Source organism: Micropterus salmoides, unplaced genomic scaffold (genome assembly GCF_014851395.1).
Source record: "Micropterus salmoides isolate LMB-PRFRI ecotype aquatic unplaced genomic scaffold, ASM1485139v1 Ms_hic_scaffold_3341, whole genome shotgun sequence".
NCBI classification, from domain to species: domain Eukaryota; kingdom Metazoa; phylum Chordata; class Actinopteri; order Centrarchiformes; family Centrarchidae; genus Micropterus; species Micropterus salmoides.
In genome coordinates this window covers 37,017-60,208 of record NW_024042642.1, presented here as the reverse complement: position 1 = coordinate 60,208, position 23,192 = coordinate 37,017, and the positions used below count along the sequence as shown (strand labels likewise).

The following is a 23,192-nucleotide window of genomic DNA, read 5'->3' as shown; positions in this document are numbered from 1 at the left end:
GGGGGTGTTACCTGGCTGTAAAGTGACGGTGTTGTTTGGGCTGGGGGTGTTACCTGGCTGTAAAGTGACGATGTTGGAATCGGCTGATGGCGCGGGGGTGGCGGTCGAGTCTCATGACGCGCACAGTTGCAAGGCTTTTGGTCGTCCAAACAACTAAGTCACAGAACCGTGACTCTGTGACAAAGATCTGAGTTTGTAGCTGTTTGTAGAACTTGTGGGTCTCCATCAACTCCATCAACTCCATCAACTCCATCCTTCCTTCTGTGCACTGCAGACAAAACTCCAGAATGTTACGGTCCTGGTGCTTAAAAGGACATTAATCTCCTCACATCCTTTCCCGCAACACGCAAGAGCATCAGGAGTCGCGCCTATTTCAGGGAAAGAAGGGTTGATTATGATCCAGTGTTCCACCTTCATGTGCGACGTAGGAGACCTCTTCTGGGCCGAGGGTTTTTGTGGACAGCACCCTTCTCCACAGGTGACTCTGCGGTGTGGTTACGGAGACAACGGCGTGTACGGTGGAGGCGGTTATCCTTCCAGCCCGTGTGCTGTGCCACATGTCAGACTTGTGCTGCTGTCTTGTGTTCTTTTCCAGTGCAGCTGCCTCTCAGTGTTGAAGCAGGACCGACGACTTGGAAAAAGTCCTGAAAAGGTCAATTTACTGCTGGATTCCTGTATACTCTGTAAAATACAGAGTCGCAGAGTACTACAGTGGTATTTAGGAAGTACTCGGCAGGTATTTCAGAGTACTACAGTGGTATTTATGAAGTACTCGGCAGGTATTTCAGAGTACTACAGTGGTATTTATGAAGTACTCGGCAGGTATTTCAGAGTACTACAGTGGTATTTATGAAGTACTGGGCAGGTATTTCAGAGTACTACAGTGGTATATATGAAGTACTGGGCAGGTATTTCAGAGTACTACAGTGGTATTTATGAAGTACTGGGCAGGTATTTCAGAGTACTACAGTGGTATTTATGAAGTACTGGGCAGGTATTTCAGAGTCCTACAGTAGTATTTATGAAGTACTGGGCAGGTATTTCAGAGTCCTACAGTAGTATTTATGAAGTACTGGGCAGGTATTTCAGAGTACTACAGTAGTATTTATGACGTACTGGGCAGGTATTTCAGAGTACTACAGCAGTATTTATGACGTACTGGGCAGGTATTTCAGAGTATTACAGTAGTATTTATGAAGTACTCGGCAGGTATTTCAGAGTACTACAGTAGTATTTATGAAGTACTGGGCAGGTATTTCAGAGTATTACAGTAGTTTATGAAGTACTGGGCAGGTATTTCAGAGTACTACAGTGGTATTTATGAAGTACTGGGCAGGTATTTCAGAGTACTACAGTGGTATTTATGAAGTACTGGGCAGGTATTTCAGAGTCCTACAGTGGTATTTATGAAGTACTGGGCAGGTATTTCAGAGTCCTACAGTGGTATTTATGAAGTACTGGGCAGGTATTTCAGAGTACTACAGTAGTATTTATGAAGTACTCAGCAGGAATGAGACGAAGCTTTTAGAGAAACAAACTTTATTTTGACATCAGAATAAAAGCGTTGTGTTCAGGGACAGCAGGAATAAAGACTTCCGACAGCTCGACACGATCAAACATTTTGCCCGATTGATCAGCGATCGGACGCCATCAGGACATGACGTGCTCCAGGACGCCCTGACGAATCAGCTGCTCACATTTCCAGCGAGGCAGGAAGTGCTGCGGACAGAGAGGGGGGGTTAAGGTGACCACTTCCTGTACCTGCAGACTGGAGCACGCTCAGTGAGACGTTACGAACATTAAATATTCATGAAGCTGCATGTGATACATGAAGTACTCCGTGTCACAAGGGTCATAGTGAGAGCTGTAGTACTACAGTATTTGGTGCAGTAGAAGAAGAAGCAGCTTCCTGACCTGACTGTTCTTCTTCAGCAGGATCACCGTCCCGTCGTCGATCTCAAACTCTCCGTGGTCCTTTAAACACCTCACCTGGACAGGAGACCGCACTCAAAGTATTAAAGCAGTACTCGCCCCTGCTGTACTGCAGTAAAAAGACTGAAGTAGCAGTATATTGTACTTGAGTAGAAGTACTGGCTCAGGCTGGACCTGGTCTCACCTCGATGTACAGACTCTTGGGAGGCTTCATGTCCTGCGTGATGTCCAGACCCTCGCCGCCACCCAGAGACCGCATGAAGGACGCCAGGGACTTCTTATACTGACTGAACCACTGCACCTGAACGCACCACACAGTGTTCAGGTTGAAGTACACACTGTGTGTCTTCAGATGTGTACATGTACACTGAAGTATCGTGCAGTACGTTATGTAGTAACCAAGAAGTGGGCGTGGCCTCCATCACGTAACCTTTGCCTGTGAATGAACAGGAAGTGCTTTCAGACTCACCTCCTCGGCACACATGTGGAAGCGGACGTTGGCGGGCAGCACGCTGCCGTACTCCCAGCGCAGCGCCCGGATCCTCAGCAGCCGGTCGTAGCTGAGGGGACGACAAAGAGCGTCTTTAAACAACCAATCACACAGAGGACTGACGGTCACATGACGTACAGGTGAACAGATGGTCACAGGTAGTTACAGGTAGGCGGTGACGCAGCGCTGGTTCCTCAGCAGGCAGCAGTGACGCAGTTTAATGGAGGGAATCAGGTCAGAGCGACCCTCAGTCTTCGCCTGGTTCCTGAGAGACAGACAGGTAGAGAGACAGACGTAGAGAGGTAGAAACAGAGAGGTAGAGAGAGACAGGTAGAAAGACAGGTAGAGAGGTAGAGACAGGTAGAGAGACAGACGTAGAGAGGTAGAGACAGAGAGGCAGAGAGAGACAGGTAGAAAGACAGGTAGAGAGGTAGAGACAGAGAGGTAGAGAGAGACAGGTAGAAATACAGGTAGAGAGGTAGAGACAGAGAGGTAGAGAGAGACAGGTAGAAAGACGGGTAGAGAGGTAGAGAGAGACAGGTAGAAAGACGGGTAGAGAGGTAGAGACAGAGGTAGAGACAGAGAGGTAGAGAGAGACAGGTAGAAAGACGGGTAGAGAGGTAGAGACAGAGGTAGAGAGAGACAGGTAGAAATACAGGTAGAGAGGTAGAGACAGAGAGGTAGAGAGAGACAGGTAGAAAGACGGGTAGAGAGGTAGAGACAGAGAGGTAGAGAGAGACAGGTAGAGAGACAGACAGGTAGAGAGAGACAGGTAGAAAGACGGGTAGAGAGGTAGAGACAGAGAGGTAGAGAGACAGGTAGAAAGACGGGTAGAGAGGTAGAGAGAGACAGGTAGAAAGACGGGTAGAGAGGTAGAGAGACAGGTAGAAAGACGGGTAGAGAGGTAGAGACAGAGGTGGAGACAGAGGTAGAGAGACAGGTAGAAAGACGGGTAGAGAGGTAGAGAGAGACAGGTAGAAAGACGGGTAGAGAGGTAGAGACAGAGGTAGAGAGACAGGTAGAAAGACGGGTAGAGAGGTAGAGACAGAGGTAGAGAGACAGGTAGAAAGACGGGTAGAGAGGTAGAGACAGGTAGAGACAGAGAGGTAGAGAGAGACAGGTAGAAAGACGGGTAGAGAGGTAGAGACAGAGAGGTAGAGAGAGACAGGTAGAGAGACAGACAGGTAGAGAGAGACAGGTAGAAAGACGGGTAGAGAGGTAGAGACAGAGAGGTAGAGAGACAGGTAGAAAGACGGGTAGAGAGGTAGAGACAGAGAGGTAGAGACAGAGGTAGAGACAGAGAGGTAGAGAGACAGGTAGAAAGACGGGTAGAGAGGTAGAGACAGAGGTAGAGAGAGAGAGGTAGAGAGACAGGTAGAAAGACGGGTAGAGAGGTAGAGACAGAGAGGTAGAGAGACAGAGGTAGAGACAGAGAGGTAGAGAGAGACAGGTAGAGAGACAGACAGAGAGACAGACAGGTAGATAGAGACAGGTAGAAAGACGGGTAGAGAAGTAGAGACAGAGAGAGACAGAGAGGTAGAGAGACAGGTAGAAAGACGGGTAGAGAGGTAGAGACAGAGGTAGAGACAGAGAGGTAGAGAGAGACAGGTAGAGAGGCAGACAGAGAGACAGACAGGTAGAGAGAGACAGGTAGAAAGACGGGTAGAGAAGTAGAGACAGAGAGGTAGAGAGACAGGTAGAAAGACGGGTAGAGAGGTAGAGACAGAGGTAGAGACAGAGAGGTAGAGAGACAGGTAGAAAGACGGGTAGAGAGGTAGAGAGAGACAGGTAGAGAGACGTAGAGAGGTAGAAACAGAGAGAGGTAGACAGAGCTGTCAAAGTAAAATCTAAAAACTAATTGAAAATGAACTGTTGTGGTTCTTTGTTGTATAAGAAATTATCCATTTCTGGAAACTTGTCTTTGGCTTCAACAGGTTCAGTAGAAAAACATTAAAAACATCAAATATACACACAGTCCATTTAAACACAAACCCAACAGGTTTACACTAAACTAGACAAAACCAGCCTTCAAAGTAAAACACAGAACACTCACACGTCAGTCTGGTTCTGTTCATAAAGGGCTTCCATCTCCTGCAGAACCTGCCGGAGTCCGTCCTCCTGAAACCACACATGTTATACAACCAGACTGACCCGGGTTCAGCTGGGTTCTCCAGAACCTGAAGTCTCCGGTCCTACTGATGGTTCAGGGCCTCAAAGTGTTCTGAAACCGAACTCCGTTTAAAATTCTGCCAGTTTTACGCTGACTTGTCATGACTCTAACGTACCGACCTAGTACCGGTGTGACAGTTTAACTGGTGGCTGAATTAACTGGCGAAAGTCCCAGATGTGTCGCAGGCAACAGGATGCACTGACTGCAAAGCAGGAAATACGTTCCGATAACTTTATTTATCTCCGTAATGTGTTGTCATGTAGATACATGCTGCTGAATGCAGTTTGCAAAACGTCAATAAACCGTCCAAATGTTCATGTTGTCGGTCTGATTTGTGCCACGGCCGGTTTAGACGTGTTCTTTCTTACAGAAGGGAAACAGGCATTTGTAATTACAGAAGATTTGGTGAAAGAATAAATTAATGTAGACAAAGAATCAGACCAGTCCCCCCCCCCCCCATGCACCAACAATGAGCTGGGACTGAACATAAACTGTGACTAAAGAACAAAACACTCTCTCCGTGTGTTAACGGGGTCCACAGAGAACCGGAGACCCTTACTGTGACTAAAGAACACAACAAACTCTCACCGCGTGTTAACGGGGTCCACAGAGAACCGGAGACCCTTACTGTGACTAAAGAACAAAACAAACTCTCCGTGTTAACGGGGTCCACAGAGAACCGGAGACCCTTACTGTGACTAAAGAACACAACAAACTCTCCGTGTTAACGGGGTCCACAGAGAACCGGAGACCCTTACTGTGACTAAAGAACAAAACAAACTCTCTCCGCGTGTTAACGGGGTCCACAGAGAACCGGAGACCCTTACTGTGACTAAAGAACAAAACAAACTCTCTGCGTGTTAACGGGGTCCACAGAGAACCGGAGACCCTTACTGTGACTAAAGAACAAAACAAACTCTCCGTGTTAACGGGGTCCACAGAGAACCGGAGACCCTTACTGTGACTAAAGAACACAACAAACTCTCCGTGTTAACGGGGTCCACAGAGAACCGGAGACCCTTACTGTGACTAAAGAACAAAACAAACTCTCTCCGCGTGTTAACGGGGTCCACAGAGAACCGGAGACCCTTACTGTGACTAAAGAACAAAACAAACTCTCTCCGCGTGTTAACGGGGTCCACAGAGAACCGGAGACCCTTACTGTGACTAAAGAACAAAACAAACTCTCCGTGTTAACGGGGTCCACAGAGAACCGGAGACCCTTACTGTGACTAAAGAACAAAACAAACTCTCTGCGTGTTAACGGGGTCCACAGAGAACCGGCGACCCTTACTGTAACTAAAGAACAAAACAAACTCTCTCCACGTGTTAACGGGGTCCACAGAGAACCGGAGACCCTTACTGTGACTAAAGAACACAACAAACTCTCTCCGCGTGTTAACGGGGTCCACAGAGAACCGGAGACCCTTACTGTGACTAAAGAACACAACAAACTCTCTCCGCGTGTTAACGGGGTCCACAGAGAACCGGAGACCCTTACTGTGACTAAAGAACAAAACACTCTCTCCGCGTGTTAACGGGGTCCACAGAGAACCGGAGACCCTTACTGTGACTAAAGAACAAAACACTCTCTCCGCGTGTTAACGGGGTCCACAGAGAACCGGAGACCCTTACTGTGACTAAAGAACAAAACAAACTCTCTCTCCGTGTTAACGGGGTCCACAGAGAACCGGAGACCCTTACTGTGACTAAAGAACAAAACAAACTCTCTCCGCGTGTTAACGGGGTCCACAGAGAACCGGAGACCCTTACTGTGACTAAAGAACAAAACAAACTCTCTCCACGTGTTAACGGGGTCCACAGAGAACCGGAGACCCTTACTGTGACTAAAGAACAAAACAAACTCTCCGTGTTAACGGGGTCCACAGAGAACCGGAGACCCTTACTGTGACTAAAGAACAAAACAAACTCTCTCCGCGTGTTAACGGGGTCCACAGAGAACCGGAGACCCTTACTGTGACTAAAGAACAAAACAAACTCTCTCCGCGTGTTAACGGGGTCCACAGAGAACCGGAGACCCTTACTGTGACTAAAGAACAAAACAAACTCTCTCCGCGTGTTAACGGGGTCCACAGAGAACCGGAGACCCTTACTGTGACTAAGGACAAGATGAACATCAGTCAGAATGAGTTTGCTGAGACGGTCCGTGCACCAGGCTGAGGCCGCAGCCTGTCCAGGCGGAACACGGTCCTTCACCATACAGTGTCCAGCTTTACATCGGCTGGCTACGGGACACGGTTCACAGTCATCACACCGGGCTCGGTAAACGATATCGATGTGTCCGTCCGTATCGAGGCTTGTGTTGATGACGTGTGTGAAGCCTCGCCAGCCCGCCGTACTGACCGATTCAGGATTCTGGTTTGCGGGTTTGGCGTGCGAATCGAAAGAAGCAGCAAAAATGCGACACAATTAGATTTTATCAACAGCTCATTTTAAATGACTAAAAAAGTTTATCAACTTGTGTCAGAATTGCTTTGATCAAATAACTTTTTGTGATGAAAGTGTTGACATGTTTTTGTAAGAATTCTTACCCCATATTACAGTAATGATAGTTTTCTAAAGGTAACAAAGGAAAGAAGCACTGTGGAAGTGTTCTTTTAAATCTAGATGAATCAGAACCCGCTGCCTTGTTTCCTTCTGACCCTCATCGGATCATAAAGACTTCACACAGCAAAGCCGGTCCGTTACCGGCGGTCACTCACGTTAAAGGCGGGCAGCTGTCCGTCGCTCATCCGGTGCAGCTCGCGGATCAGCTCCACGGCCTTCTCGCAGAACATCCCGGAGAACCGAGAACCGACCCTCTGATCCGACTTCAACCGGGAAACTCCTCCGCTCGCGCCGCACAGCTCGGCCCGGTTTCGCGGCAAAATCCGGTCTTCGTGTTGTGATCACGTGAAAGGATGACGTAGCGCTCCGGGTGCCGAGTTGGGACAAACGTCAAATCAGTGGCGCGAGCAGCCGGTCGATCACCTTTAACGGTTGATTAAAGACGCCGCCATGTTGTGAGGCTGCTGTTTCCCGCCAGGCTGAGAGGTGAGCGCGTGTTTTATTTACGTTGATGTTCGTCACCGGAAACGCGCACTTTGTCGCTGTTACGGCCCCGTTCCTGGCCCGGAGTCCGACTTCCGGTTAGCGAACAGCTCAGCCGGTTAAAAATAAACCGTCCGGCAGAAACCGGAGCCGGCACGAACCCGGGTACCGACACGAGCCCCGGTACCGACACGAGCCTTGATACTGAAGTACGGAGAAGAAGTTTGTTCTTCGTCTGAGCGGATATTCGCTGCTCACTTCACGCTGCGTTCAAGTAACCTGGGCGATTTGTGGCTCTGAAATGGTAAATATCTGCTTCCGGTTTGTGTTTTCAGCTCAACACTAACAAAAGAACAAACAGGACACAGAAGTGATCTGGAGCCAAACACGGCAGAGCAGCACAAGCTGGACGCGTTGTGTTCAGGGGCTCGGGAATGTTGAGTTCCCCTCCTGCTGCAGCCAGCAGGTCAAGTTTAACTAAGTACATTTACTCAGTTTTACTTCAGGTATGAAGTATTTAATAGAGTGTAAATACGTTTACTGCACCGCACCTGTGTGACGGCTTCCTCATCCAGGAACATCAGATACAACAGAGAAAACACTTTACTGCAACATGAGTACTTTTACTGCAGTAAGGTTTGAATGCAGGACTTTCAGTTGTAGTGGTGGTATTAGTACTTCTACTGCAGTAAAGTACACGGCTGCTGTACAGAGAAGACGTGCAGCATTTGTGAACCGCTGATAATCACACCTGTCTGCATGGACAGTGTTTCACTGTGTACTGCAGTACTACTACGTACCGTTGTATGTAAAACGCACAAAGAACAGCATGCTTTTATTTTGACATACTGTGGACATGTCTTCAAGTGTACAGTGTACAAATATTGCACAAGCAGGAGTACAGTCCACCAGCAGTACTGTAATCCTGCAGTACTGTCTCCGTATGCAGTACTACTACACTGTAGTGAGCCGCGTCTCTCCGGACTGACCTCAGATCTGTGTTCTGAACACAGCCTTTGTGTTTTTAGATAAGTGAGGAGTAATGAAGTTCTGCTCCTGAGAGAACGTTGGACCCTTCAGGACCCAGCTCAGGTCTGATATCGGCGTGTTTACGTCCTGCTCTCTGAATATCGGTCGACCTGAAGGTGACAGGTGGAATCCTGCAGGTGGGCGGGGGAACAAAAACGTCTTTGTGCTTCAGCAGAACCGGTTCAGCAGGTCTGGACCAGACCTACAGGTCCTGGTTTTTGTGTCTCAGGGTCCCCTGTCGGAAGTGGATCAGGTCTACAAGTTCACGTTCGTCATAAAAGTTTTGTGTTTGTGTCTGCGGGGCGCCGTCTGTACGCTCACTCTGTTGTACTCTGTAAGTTTGTGTACTTGTACTTTACGTGAGTACTAAGACTGCTTTATACTGTACTTGTCTGCCGGGTTCTGTGCTTTGCAGATGTACTAGGTTGAAAACCTCCTCTCCAGTAAGTATATGTGTCTAAAAACACCTTGTGGTATTTCTACTTTTACTTAATAAGTAATTGTTCCACCTCTGGTCCTGGACGGGATCGTACTGAGTACCTGTTCCTGCTCTGTGTTGGTTGAGAGCTCGGCCTGTTTTATAACCTTTGGTTTCTTACAGAAGTTTACGAGCTGCACTTGAAGGCACCACGCTCCAGTTCACTTGTTATTTAGATTTTCTATCATGAACCTGTTTTTGTTTTGGTGGTCGTTGCTCTGACGCTCCCCAGGGGCCGTGGAGGCGTCACGGTGCGGCCACGTGGTCGCGCCTCTGCGCTGTGATTGGCTGCTGCTCGTCGGCTCTGCGGAGCTCAGTGCGGCAGAGAGCTCCAGCACAGCGGGGACTCGGCTGCGTCCTCACCGGCTCTCACCGCCGCATCTCCCGGTGCGCCAACGGCCTCCTCCCCGCCGACAGGCCCGGTACCGGCTCCTCTCCTCCGGCTAACACCGCTCTCTTTACCGTTTCCAGTGATGAGAAAGCGGACACCGACCGCGGAGCGTGACAGCGGGACCACCGCACTCTGCTGGACAGCGTCCCGGACCTGAAGCAGCGCCCCGGCAGCGGAGCAGCGGGGCCCGCAGCGGGCGGCCGGCAGGGCCCGGGAGAGGAGGGGAGCATGGGGAAGCCGTTCCGGAGGTAAGAGACCGGGACAGGTGCGTTCAGGGGAGACAGAGTAACGGGAATAAACAGATATTCTGTATATATGTTTATATCCGGCTTTTCACAGCGGACTCATCCAGTTCAGCCTGCAAACAGAAAACATTAAATAAATAAACTGAATTTAATTATAAAGCATCAATGATACTTTATAAAGTACTACCAGGTAAATGTATTGTATTGTGGGGAAACTGAAGTATTAAATGTTTCTAACGAATTTGAATTGATTTTATATTCAGGTCAGTATAAAATGGTGAAGCAGTGTAGTTGTACACGCTGTACACGCTGTACGGAAGTAATATGTAGTACACGCTGTACACGCTGTACAGAAGTAATATGTAGTACACGCTGTAGTATGTAGTACACGCTGTACAGAAGTAGTATGTAGTACACACTGTCTTTGCTATCTGCGTCTTATTTTGGTAGTTCTGTCTGGCTTCCTGTTTGGACGTGTTATTTTCTTTGCAATCTGCGTCTTATTTTGGTAGTTCTGTCTGGCTTCCTGTTGGGACAATTTTAGTTTCCTTGCTACCTGCCTTGCAGCCCTGTCTGTCTCTCTGTCTGTCACCTGTCTGTCTCTCACCGGTCTGTCTCTCTGTCTGTCACCTGTCTGTCTCTCTGTCTCTCCCCCGTCTCTCTGTCTCTCACCGGTCTGTCTCTCTGTCTGTCTCTCTGTCTCTCACCTGTCTGTCTCTCTGTCTGTCTCTCCCCTGTCTCTCTGTCTGTCACCTGTCTGTCTCTCTGTCTCTCACCGGTCTGTCTCTCTGTCTGTCTCTCTGTCTCTCACCTGTCTCTCTCTGTCTCTCACCGGTCTGTCTCTCACCTCTCTGTCTCTCTGTCTCTCACCGGTCTGTCTCTCACCTGTCTATCTCTCACCGGTCTGTCTCTCTGTCTCTCACCGGTCTGTCTCTCTGTCTCTGTCTCTCTCTGTCACCTGTCTGTCTCTCACCTGTCTGTCTGTCTGTCTCTCACTGGTCTGTCTGTCTGCCTCTCACCTGTCTGTCTGTCTGCCTCTCACTGGTCTGTCTCTCACCTGTCTGTCTGTCTGCCTCTCACCTGTCTGTCTGTCTGCCTCTCACTGGTCTGTCTCTCACCTGTCTGTCTGTCTGTCTGCCTCTCACTGGTCTGTCTCTCACCTGTCTGCCTCTCACTGGTCTGTCTCTCTGTCTCTCACCTGTCTGTCTGTCTGCCTCTCACCGGTCTGTCTCTCTGTCTCTCACCGGTCTGTCTCTCTGTCTCTGTCTCTCTCTGTCACCTGTCTCTCTCACCTGTCTGTCTGTCTGTCTCTCACCTGTCTGTCTGTCTGTCTCTCACCGGTCGGTCTGTCTCTCTGTCTCTCACCGGTCTGTCTGTCTCTCTGTCTCTCACCGGTCTGTCTGTCTGTCTCTCACCGGTCTGTCTGTCTGCCTCTCACCTGTCTGTCTCTCTGTCTCTCACCGGTCTGTCTCTCACCTGTCTGTCTCTCTGTCTCTCACCGGTCTGTCTGTCTGTCTCTCACCGGTCTGTCTGTCTGTCTCTCACCGGTCTGTCTGTCTGTCTCTCACCGGTCTGTCTGTCTGCCTCTCACCTGTCTGTCTCTCACCGGTCTGTCTCTCACCGGTCTGTCTCTCTGTCTCTCACCGGTCTGTCTCTCTGTCTCTCACCGGTCTGTCTCTCACCGGTCTGTCTCTCTGTCTCTCACCGTTCTGTCTGTCTCTCACCTGTCTGCCTCTCACCTGTCTGTCTGTCTGTCTCTCACCTGTCTGCCTCTCACCTGTCTGTCTGTCTGCCTCTCACCTGTCTGTCTGTCTGCCTCTCACCTGTCTGTCTCTCTGTCTCTCTCTCTGTCTCTCACCGGTCTGTCTCACCGGTCTGTCTCTCTGTCTCTCACCTGTCTGTCTCTCACCTGTCTGCCTCTCACCTGTCTGTCTCTCTGTCTCTCACCTGTCTGTCTCTCACCTGTCTGTCTCTCACCTGTCTGCCTCTCACCTGTCTGTCTCTCTGTCTCTCACCTGTCTGTCTCTCACCTGTCTGTCTCTCACCTGTCTGCCTCTCACCGGTCTGTCTCTCTGCCTCTCACCGGTCTGTCTCTCTGTCTCTCACCTGTCTGTCTCTCACCTGTCTGCCTCTCACCTGTCTGTCTCTCTGTCTCTCACCTGTCTGTCTCTCACCGGTCTGTCTCTCACCGGTCTGTCTCTCTGTCTCTCACCGTTCTGTCTGTCTCTCACCTGTCTGCCTCTCACCTGTCTGTCTGTCTGCCTCTCACCTGTCTGTCTCTCTGTCTCTCTCTCTGTCTCTCACCGGTCTGTCTCACCGGTCTGTCTCTCTGTCTCTCACCTGTCTGTCTCTCACCTGTCTGCCTCTCACCTGTCTGTCTCTCTGTCTCTCACCTGTCTGCCTCTCACCTGTCTGCCTCTCACCTGTCTGTCTGTCTGCCTCTCACCTGTCTGTCTCTCTGTCTCTCTCTCTGTCTCTCACCTGTCTGTCTCTCACCTGTCTGTCTCTCTGTCTCTCACCTGTCTGCCTCTCACCTGTCTGTCTCTCTGTCTCTCACCGGTCTGTCTCTCACCGGTCTGTCTCTCACCGTTCTGTCTGTCTCTCACCTGTCTGCCTCTCACCTGTCTGTCTGTCTGCCTCTCACCTGTCTGTCTCTCTGTCTCTCTCTCTGTCTCTCACCGGTCTGTCTCACCGGTCTGTCTCTCTGTCTCTCACCGGTCTGTCTCTCACCTGTCTGTCTCTCACCTGTCTGTCTCTCTGTCTCTCACCTGTCTGCCTCTCACCGGTCTGTCTCTCTGTCTCTCACCGGTCTGTCTCTCACCTGTCTGTCTCTCACCTGTCTGTCTCTCTGTCTCTCACCTGTCTGCCTCTCACCGGTCTGTCTCTCACCGGTCTGTCTCTCTGTCTCTCACCGTTCTGTCTGTCTCTCACCTGTCTGCCTCTCACCTGTCTGTCTGTCTGCCTCTCACCTGTCTGCCTCTCACCGGTCTGTCTCTCACCTGTCTGTCTCTCTGTCTCTCACCTGTCTGCCTCTCACCGGTCTGTCTCTCACCGGTCTGTCTCTCTGTCTCTCACCTGTCTGCCTCTCACCGGTCTGTCTCTCACCGGTCTGTCTCTCTGTCTCTCACCGGTCTGTCTCTCACCTGTCTGTCTCTCACCTGTCTGTCTCTCTGTCTCTCACCTGTCTGCCTCTCACCGGTCTGTCTCTCACCGGTCTGTCTCTCTGTCTCTCACCGTTCTGTCTGTCTCTCACCTGTCTGTCTCTCACCTGTCTGTCTGTCTGCCTCTCACCTGTCTGTCTGTCTGCCTCTCACCTGTCTGTCTCTCTGTCTCTCTCTCTGTCTCTCACCGGTCTGTCTCACCGGTCTGTCTCTCTGTCTCTCACCTGTCTGTCTCTCACCTGTCTGTCTCTCACCTGTCTGCCTCTCACCTGTCTGTCTCTCTGTCTCTCACCTGTCTGCCTCTCACCTGTCTGTCTCTCTGTCTCTCACCTGTCTGTCTCTCACCTGTCTGCCTCTCACCGGTCTGTCTCTCTGCCTCTCACCGGTCTGTCTCTCTGTCTCTCACCTGTCTGTCTCTCACCGGTCTGTCTCTCTGTCTCTCACCGGTCTGTCTCTCTGTCTCTCACCTGTCTGCCTCTCACCTGTCTGTCTCTCTGTCTCTCACCTGTCTGTCTCTCACCTGTCTGTCTCTCACCTGTCTGCCTCTCACCTGTCTGTCTCTCTGCCTCTCACCTGTCTGTCTCTCTGTCTCTCACCTGTCTGTCTCTCTGTCTCTCACCTGTCTGTCTCTCACCTTTCTGTCTCTCTGCCTCTCACCGGTCTGTCTCTCTGTCTCTCACCTGTCTGTCTCTCTGTCTCTCACCTGTCTGTCTCTCACCGGTCTGTCTCTCTGTCTCTCACCTGTCTGCCTCTCACCTGTCTGTCTCTCTGCCTCTCACCGGTCTGTCTCTCTGTCTCTCACCTGTCTGCCTCTCACCGGTCTGTCTCTCACCGGTCTGTCTCTCTGTCTCTCACCGTTCTGTCTGTCTCTCACCTGTCTGCCTCTCACCTGTCTGTCTGTCTGTCTCTCACCGGTCTGTCTCTCACCTGTCTGTCTCTCACCTGTCTGTCTCTCTGTCTCTCACCTGTCTGCCTCTCACCGGTCTGTCTCTCACCGGTCTGTCTCTCTGTCTCTCACCGTTCTGTCTGTCTCTCACCTGTCTGCCTCTCACCTGTCTGTCTGTCTGCCTCTCACCTGTCTGCCTCTCACCGGTCTGTCATTCACCTGTCTGTCTCTCTGTCTCTCACCTGTCTGCCTCTCACCGGTCTGTCTCTCACCGGTCTGTCTCTCTGTCTCTCACCTGTCTGCCTCTCACCGGTCTGTCTCTCACCGGTCTGTCTCTCTGTCTCTCACCGGTCTGTCTCTCACCTGTCTGTCTCTCACCTGTCTGTCTCTCTGTCTCTCACCGTTCTGTCTGTCTCTCACCTGTCTGTCTCTCACCGGTCTGTCTCTCTGTCTCTCACCGGTCTGTCTCTCACCTGTCTGTCTCTCACCGGTCTGTCTCTCTGTCTCTCACCGTTCTGTCTGTCTCTCACCTGTCTGTCTCTCACCTGTCTGTCTGTCTGCCTCTCACCTGTCTGTCTGTCTGCCTCTCACCTGTCTGTCTCTCTGTCTCTCTCTCTGTCTCTCACCGGTCTGTCTCACCGGTCTGTCTCTCTGTGTCTCACCTGTCTGTCTCTCACCTGTCTGTCTCTCACCTGTCTGCCTCTCACCTGTCTGTCTCTCTGTCTCTCACCTGTCTGTCTCTCACCTGTCTGCCTCTCACCTGTCTGTCTCTCTGTCTCTCACCTGTCTGTCTCTCACCTGTCTGCCTCTCACCGGTCTGTCTCTCTGCCTCTCACCGGTCTGTCTCTCTGTCTCTCACCTGTCTGTCTCTCACCTGTCTGTCTCTCTGTCTCTCACCGGTCTGTCTCTCTGTCTCTCACCTGTCTGCCTCTCACCTGTCTGTCTCTCTGTCTCTCACCTGTCTGTCTCTCACCTGTCTGTCTCTCACCTGTCTGCCTCTCACCTGTCTGTCTCTCTGCCTCTCACCTGTCTGTCTCTCTGTCTCTCACCTGTCTGTCTCTCTGTCTCTCACCTGTCTGTCTCTCACCTGTCTGTCTCTCTGTCTCTCACCTGTCTGTCTCTCACCTGTCTGCCTCTCACCTGTCTGTCTCTCTGCCTCTCACCGGTCTGTCTCTCTGTCTCTCACCTGTCTGTCTCTCTGTCTCTCACCTGTCTGTCTCTCACCGGTCTGTCTCTCTGTCTCTCACCTGTCTGCCTCTCACCTGTCTGTCTCTCTGCCTCTCACCGGTCTGTCTCTCTGTCTCTCACCTGTCTGCCTCTCACCTGTCTGTCTCTCATCGGTCTGTCTCTCACCGGTCTGTCTCTCTGTCTCTCACCTGTCTGCCTCTCACCTGTCTGTCTCTCATCGGTCTGTCTCTCACCTGTCTGTCTCTCTGTCTCTCACCTGTCTGCCTCTCACCTGTCTGTCTCTCTGTCTCTCACCTGTCTGTCTCTCACCTGTCTGTCTCTCACCTGTCTGCCTCTCACCTGTCTGTCTCTCTGCCTCTCACCTGTCTGTCTCTCTGTCTCTCACCTGTCTGTCTCTCTGTCTCTCACCTGTCTGTCTCTCACCTGTCTGTCTCTCTGTCTCTCACCTGTCTGTCTCTCACCTGTCTGCCTCTCACCTGTCTGTCTCTCTGCCTCTCACCGGTCTGTCTCTCTGTCTCTCACCTGTCTGTCTCTCTGTCTCTCACCTGTCTGTCTCTCACCGGTCTGTCTCTCTGTCTCTCACCTGTCTGCCTCTCACCTGTCTGTCTCTCTGCCTCTCACCGGTCTGTCTCTCTGTCTCTCACCTGTCTGCCTCTCACCTGTCTGTCTCTCATCGGTCTGTCTCTCACCTGTCTGTCTCTCTGTCTCTCACCTGTCTGTCTCTTACCTGTCTGTCTCTCTGTACGCTCCATTCTGGTCTGACCTGAAGTAGATGGCTTTTCTGACCCAGAATCCCTCTGAGACGCTGACTCAGACCAACAGGAAGCTGACTTCTTCTTTCGCTCTTAAAGTTGCGGCGGCGCTCAGCGACCCGTGACCTGGAGCGGGCAGCCACATCAGCAGCGAGGTCACTTCCTGTCTGGGTCAGATGATGAAAGTGAGGCCGACGCTGAGTAAGAACAGCGTGCAGACTTCCTGGTACTTCCTGGTACTTCCTGCGTACCGCAGTATTATTGATGTCACTTCCCCTTCCGGAACACGCTGGACTGAGCGGCCAAACATCTGTTACCATGGCTGCGTTTAGCAAAGCGGTGAGCGACCTTCACCGCTCCCCAAAGAACCAGCAGCTGATTCAGGCTGCTCAGTGAGCGGAACTGCGTCACGTCACGCGCATACCCTCTATACGTACTACTGCAGTATATGTACTACAGTATACGTACTACTGCAGTATATGTACTACTGCAGTATAGGTAGTACTACTGCAGTATAGGTAGTACTACTGCAGTATATGTACTACTGCAGTATAGGTAGTACTACTGCAGTATAGGTACTACAGTATACGTACTACTGCAGTATATGTACTACTGCAGTATAGGTAGTACTACTGCAGTATATGTACTACTGCAGTATAGGTAGTACTGCAGTATAGGTAGTACTGCAGTATACGTACTACTGCAGTATATGTACTACAGTATACGTACTACTGCAGTATATGTACTACTGCAGTATAGGTAGTACTACTGCAGTATACGTACTACTGCAGTATACGTACTACAGTATACGTACTACTGCAGTATATGTACTACTGCAGTATAGGTAGTACTACTGCAGTATAGGTACTACAGTATACGTACTACTGCAGTATATGTACTACTGCAGTATAGGTAGTACTACTGCAGTATAGGTAGTACTGCTGCAGTATAGGTAGTACTGCTGCAGTATACGTACTACAGTATACGTACTACTGCAGTATACGTACTACTGCAGTATAGGTAGGACTGCAGTATACGTACTACTGCAGTATACGTACTACTGCAGTATACGTACTACTGCAGTATAGGTAGGACTGCAGTATAGGTACTACTGCAGTATACGTACTGCTGCAGTATAGGTAGGACTGCTGCAGTATACGTACTGCTGCAGTATAGGTAGGACTGTAGTATAGTTACTACTGCAGTATACGTACTGCTGCAGTATAGGTATTACTGCTGCAGTATAGGTAGGACTGCTGCAGTATACGTACTGCTGCAGTATAGGTAGGACTGCTGCAGTATACGTACTGCTGCAGTATAGGTATTACTGCTGCAGTATAGGTAGGACTGCTGCAGTATACGTACTGCTGCAGTATAGGTAGGACTGTAGTATAGTTACTACTGCAGTATACGTACTGCTGCAGTATAGGTATTACTGCTGCAGTATAGGTAGGACTGCTGCAGTATACGTACTGCTGCAGTATAGGTAGGACTGCTGCAGTATAGGTAGGACTGCTGCAGTATAGGTAGGACTGCTGCAGTATACGTACTGCTGCAGTATAGGTAGGACTGCTGCAGTATAGGTATTACTGCTGCAGTATAGGTAGGACTGCTGCAGTATACGTACTGCTGCAGTATAATTACTGCTGCAGTATAGGTAGGACTGCTGCAGTATACGTACTACTGCATTATACGTACTACTGCAGTATAGGTAGGACTGCAGTATACGTACTACTGCAGTATAGGTAGGACTGCAGTATACGTACTACTGCAGTATATGTACTACTGCAGTATAGGTAGTACTGCAGTATAGGTAGTACTACTGCAGTATATGTACTACTGCAGTATAGGTAGTACTGCTGCAGTATGCTGCAGTATAGGTAGGACTGCTGCAGTATAGGTACTACTGCAGTATAGGTAGTTCCGCTGCAGTATAGGTAGTACTATAGTAGTATAGGTAATACTGCAGGTAGTACAGCAGCAGTATAGGTAGTACTGCAGGTAATACTGCAGCAGTATAGGTAGTACTGCAGCAGTATAGGTAGTACTGCAGCAGTATAGGTAGTACTGCAGTACAGGTGTGACACCTGTCCACAGAGCTGCGTCTGGTCTTTGTTTTATACTCTGATTGTTGATGAACAGCTGACTCAGTTTGCTGATTAAAGTGACTCTTCAGTGAGCAGCAGAAAGGTCGGGGGGGTCAGGGTAATGAGCATGAGCAGGCGCGGTGACGCCAGGTAAACTACCGCGAGCGCACCTGAGGGAGCCCGGAGAAGGACCCAGACCTACGTAGAAGGCCGACTCTATGGGGCAGCAGCACCTTCAGGGAAAGTTTGAAGGGGCTCCTCACAGCAAAAGCTTCCAGCGGTCTGCGGCCACCGTGGCTGACTTACAACAAGTCCTTTAGGCAGGTCCCGCCTCCGGGCAGCTGAAAGGGGACAGAGCCAGAACTGGACTTCCACCGGGTCAGAAACACGACGCTAGCAGATTTTCCTGCTGGTTCTGCTGAGTGCTGCTGAGAAAGACTTTGACCCAAAATAAGGTTTACACAAAGTGTTTCTGCACGCCGGTTCCGCTTGTCGTTCTACTTGTTGTTCCGCTTGTCGTTCTACCTGTTGTTCCGCTTGTCGTTCTACTTGTTGTTCCGCTTGTCGTTCTACCTGTTGTTCCGCTTGTCGTTCTACCTGTTGTTCTACCTGTTGTTCTTCTTGTTGTTCTTCTTGTTGTTCCGCTTGTCGTTCGGCTTGTTGTTCCGCTTGTCATTCTGCCTGTTGTTCTGCGAATTGTTCCGCTTGTCGTTCTACCTGTTGTTCTACTTGTTGTTCTTTTTGTCGTTCTACCTGTCGTTCCGCTTGTTGTTCTGCTTGTTGTTCTGCTTTTTGTTCTGCTTGTCGTTCTACCTGTTGTTCTACTTGTCGTTCGGCTTGTTGTTCCGCTTGTCATTCTGCCCACCGGTTCCGCTTGTCGTTCTACTTGTTGTTCCGCTTGTCGTTCTACCTGTTGTTCCGCTTGTCGTTCTACTTGTTGTTCCGCTTGTCGTTCTACCTGTTGTTCCGCTTGTCGTTCTACCTGTTGTTCTACCTGTTGTTCTTCTTGTTGTTCTTCTTGTTGTTCCGCTTGTCGTTCGGCTTGTTGTTCCGCTTGTCATTCTGCCTGTTGTTCCGCTTGTCGTTCTACCTGTCGTTCCGCTTGTCGTTCTACCTGTTGTTCTACTTGTTGTTCTTTTTGTCGTTCTACCTGTCGTTCCGCTTGTTGTTCTGCTTGTTGTTCTGCTTTTTGTTCTGCTTGTCGTTCTACCTGTTGTTCTACTTGTCGTTCGGCTTGTTGTTCCGCTTGTCATTCTGCCCACCGGTTCCGCTTGTCGTTCTACCTGTTGTTCTACCTGTTGTTCAGCTTGTTGTTCCGCTTGTCGTTCTACCTGTTGTTCTGCTTGTCGTTCTACCTGTTGTTCTACCTGTTGTTCCGCTTGTTCCGCTTGTCGTTCTACCTCTTGTTCTGCTTGTTCCGCTTGTCGTTCTACCTGTCGTTCCGCTTGTCGTTCTACCTGTCGTTCCGCTTGTTGTTCTACCTGTTGTTCTGCTTGTTCCGCTTGTTGTTCTACCTGTTGTTCCGCTTGTCGTTCTACCTGTTGTTCTGCTTGTTCCGCTTGTTGTTCTACCTGTCGTTCCGCTTGTCGTTCTACCTGTTGTTCTTCTTGTTGTTTCGCTTGTCGTTCTGCCCACCGAATCCGCTTGTCGTTCTACCTGTTGTTCTACCTGTTGTTCCGCTTGTTGTTCTACCTGTTGTTCCGCTTGTCGTTCTACCTGTTGTTCTGCTTGTTCCGCTTGTTGTTCTACCTGTTGTTCTGCTTGTTCCGCTTGTTGTTCTACCTGTCGTTCTGCTTGTCGTTCTTCTTGTTGTTCCGCTTGACATTCTGCCCACCGATTCCGCTTGTCGTTCTACCTGTTGTTCCGCTTGTTGTTCCGCTTGTCGTTCTACCTGTTGTTCTGCTTGTCGTTCTACCTGTCGTACCGCTTGTTGTTCTACCTGTTGTTCTGCTTGTTCCGCTTGTCGTTCTACCTGTCGTTCCGCTTGTCGTTCTACCTGTTGTTCTACCTGTTGTTCTACCTGTTGTTCTTCTTGTTGTTCTTCTTGTTGTTCCGCTTGTCGTTCCGCTTGTTGTTCCGCTTGTCATTCTGCCTGTCGTTCCGCTTGTCGTTCTACCTGTCGTTCCGCTTGTCGTTCTACCTGTTGTTCTACTTGTTGTTCTTTTTGTCGTTCTACCTGTCGTTCCGCTTGTTGTTCTGCTTGTTGTTCTGCTTTTTGTTCTGCTTGTCGTTCTACCTGTTGTTCTACTTGTCGTTCGGCTTGTTGTTCCGCTTGTCATTCTGCCCACCGGTTCCGCTTGTCGTTCTACTTGTTGTTCCGCTTGTCGTTCTACCTGTTGTTCCGCTTGTCGTTATACCTGTTGTTCCGCTTGTCGTTATACCTGTTGTTCCGCTTGTCGTTCTACTTGTTGTTCCGCTTGTCGTTCTACCTGTTGTTCCGCTTGTCGTTCTACCTGTTGTTCTACCTGTTGTTCTTCTTGTTGTTCTTCTTGTTGTTCCGCTTGTCGTTCGGCTTGTTGTTCCGCTTGTCATTCTGCCTGTTGTTCCGCTTGTCGTTCTACCTGTCGTTCCGCTTGTCGTTCTACCTGTTGTTCTACTTGTTGTTCTTTTTGTCGTTCTACCTGTCGTTCCGCTTGTTGTTCCGCTTGTTGTTCTGCTTTTTGTTCTGCTTGTCGTTCTACCTGTTGTTCTACTTGTCGTTCGGCTTGTTGTTCCGCTTGTCATTCTGCCCACCGGTTCCGCTTGTCGTTCTACCTGTTGTTCTACCTGTTGTTCAGCTTGTTGTTCCGCTTGTCGTTCTACCTGTTGTTCTACCTGTTGTTCTGCTTGTCGTTCTACCTGTTGTTCTACCTGTTGTTCTACCTGTTGTTCCGCTTGTCGTTCTACCTGTTGTTCTGCTTGTTCCGCTTGTTGTTCTACCTGTCGTTCCGCTTGTCGTTCTACCTGTTGTTCTTCTTGTTGTTTCGCTTGTCGTTCTGCCCACCGAATCCGCTTGTCGTTCTACCTGTTGTTCTACCTGTTGTTCCGCTTGTCGTTCTACCTGTTGTTCCGCTTGTCGTTCTACCTGTTGTTCTGCTTGTCGTTCTACCTGTCGTTCCGCTTGTTGTTGTACCTGTTGTTCTGCTTGTTCCGCTTGTCGTTCTACCTGTCGTTCCGCTTGTCGTTCTACCTGTTGTTCTGCTTGTTCCGCTTGTTGTTCTACCTGTCGTTCTACCTGTTGTTCTGCTTGTCGTTCTACCTGTTGTTCTGCTTGTCGTTCTACCTGTCGTTCCGCTTGTTGTTCTACCTGTTGTTCTGCTTGTTCCGCTTGTTGTTCTACCTGTCGTTCCGCTTGTTGTTCTACCTGTTGTTCTGCTTGTTCCGCTTGTGGTTCTACCTGTCGTTCCGCTTGTTGTTCTACCTGTTGTTCTGCTTGTTCCGCTTGTTGTTCTACCTGTCGTTCCGCTTGTCGTTCTACCTGTTGTTCTGCTTGTTCCGCTTGTTGTTCTACCTGTTGCTGCACACGTGTGGTGGAAGGATAACTGTCAGTACCCGAGGTTTAGGCCCCGGTGAGGGGGGGGGGCATTGTGCCAACGCTGCTGGTCTGTGGCGTCTGCAGGGCTGAGCCGGGAGCTCAGTCATCTGATTACACAGAGCGGGGGGAGGGGGAGGGGGGGCTTTAAGCAGTAATCCGTGTTGGCGGTCTGAACCTGAGACTGGAGCAGATAGAACCCTCCCCCCCCCCCCCCCCCCCCCCGCAGGCTGACCTCCGTGTGACCTTCAGGCTGCAGCTCGCCATTAGCAGCGTGACATCACGGTTTAATCTCCCTGAAGCTGCTCGGCTTCCTGCTCAGCCAGGATCAGGTCTGAGAGTCTGGACTCCCAGCTGTGTCCCGGTCCTGATGTCTCTGGGGTTCAGCATAGTCCCACCGTCCAGAAGTGAACTGGTCCTTCATGCTGCGTTCAGGTCCCGTCAGGTTCCTGACCTCTGCAGGTGCATCTCAGGGCTGACCGTGACGTTTGTCTGTCAGCGGCTGCTGACCTGTTGTTATCTTGATAAGACGGATGTCCTCTGTCCTCTAGCCGATGGTTCACCTGGACGCCATGCGCTGCTGTCATGTGACGTCAGTGCGAGGCGTTCAGGTGCAGCTGGAGGACGGGCGCTCTGTCCTTCAGGAGCTTTAAAGACCAAAATGATTCGCCCTCAGGAACATCTTCCTGCTTGCAGCATTGATTAAATCAAACATTCACCAGAATTCATTCGGAAGCTTTTGGTACGTTTTGGAACAGAAAACAGATTTTAGGCTGGTTTTATATCAGTCAGTGAAAAATGAGCTGGTGCCTAATTAACCAATCGGCTTCCAAAGAACAGCTGAGCGTTCAGTCAGCATAGAAGGAACAGGGCTCCTGAACACATCATGGAGAGGCGACTGAAAGACTACTTCTGCTCAGCGTGCCGGAGACGGAGGACGTCGGTCCTGACCTCGGGCGGAAGATAGTGCTCGTGATAAGGAGGAACCGGCCGTGGTCCTAAGCGCAAGATGTCAAGAACTCTGGAGAGGAAATTAGTCGCTGAGCCGGCCTCCTGTGGAGTCGATGTCTCAGCTGCGAGGGCTCTTCATGGCGCCCCACAGCCGGGCCGAGGTTTGCCCGTCAACGCTGGAAAGGTAAAGATGAGTTTTAGAAGTCTGTGCTTTGGTCTGATGAGACTGAACAGGAAGTGAACAGCTCCGTCTCAGGCGGGTCATGGAGGCGTCTGTCCCGGTCTGCCTGGACCGGCCCAGTACAGAACTCCTGTTGTTGTCCGCGGCGGCTCAGAAAGGTCTCTGGACCGCTGGTCCTGTTCACACTGAGACGACGTGTTGTTGCTACTGGTCATTTCCACGGAGACATCAACAGGAAGTACTCAGAGCCTTTACTGTAGTACAAGTACTAACACCTCACTGTAAAAATACTAAAAGTACTGCACTGACAATGTTACTACAGTAAAGGTATAATCAGGAAAATGTACTTGAAGTATTAAAAGTACAAAATGTAGTACTATCATATATTATTATTATCATTGTGATGCGTTCATGTAAATCAGGATTTTCCTGCTCTGCTTGTTGAGGTTGAACTCTTTAGTTTGATTATTTACATTCTGGATCCATCAGCTGATTCTTTCCTCCTTTAATCGACTGGAAATGAAGCAGCGAGAAATGTTGTCATGGCAACTCAGTGTTTGTTCGTCCACTGAAGGACCAGCTGAACTTTATAAACTCTGACTGTGTAAAGTCAAAATGTCTGAGATGGAGTAGAAGTACGAGTAAAGTACAGGTACTTCTAGTTTGTACTTAAGTCCAGTATAAGTAAA

At 50.1% G+C, this 23,192-nt stretch overlaps 2 protein-coding genes across 2 annotated transcripts in view; one reads left to right on the top strand and one right to left on the bottom strand.

Moving 5' to 3' along the window:
* Positions 1–1,522: 1,522 nt before the first annotated feature.
* On the bottom strand, positions 1,523–7,543 carry LOC119884290 (DNA replication complex GINS protein PSF1). The gene is made up of 7 exons (XM_038694752.1): positions 7,316–7,543; positions 4,476–4,540; positions 2,589–2,687; positions 2,402–2,492; positions 2,117–2,233; positions 1,915–1,989; positions 1,523–1,719 (listed from the first exon to the last, which is right to left on the bottom strand). The coding sequence occupies exons 1-7, from the start codon at positions 7,388–7,390 to the stop codon at positions 1,651–1,653; spliced, it is 591 nt and encodes a 196-aa protein (XP_038550680.1). The 5' UTR covers positions 7,391–7,543; the 3' UTR covers positions 1,523–1,650.
* Positions 7,544–7,671: 128 nt separating this feature from the next.
* The window catches only part of LOC119884289 (lysophosphatidylserine lipase ABHD12-like), a 28,089-nt gene continuing 12,568 nt past the window's right edge, over positions 7,672–23,192 (top strand). The window contains exons 1-3 of the mRNA XM_038694751.1: positions 7,672–7,741; positions 9,383–9,537; positions 9,659–9,789. Coding sequence (XP_038550679.1) covers positions 7,672–7,741; positions 9,383–9,537; positions 9,659–9,789 — 356 coding nt within the window. The remainder of the gene's footprint in view (positions 7,742–9,382; positions 9,538–9,658; positions 9,790–23,192) is intronic.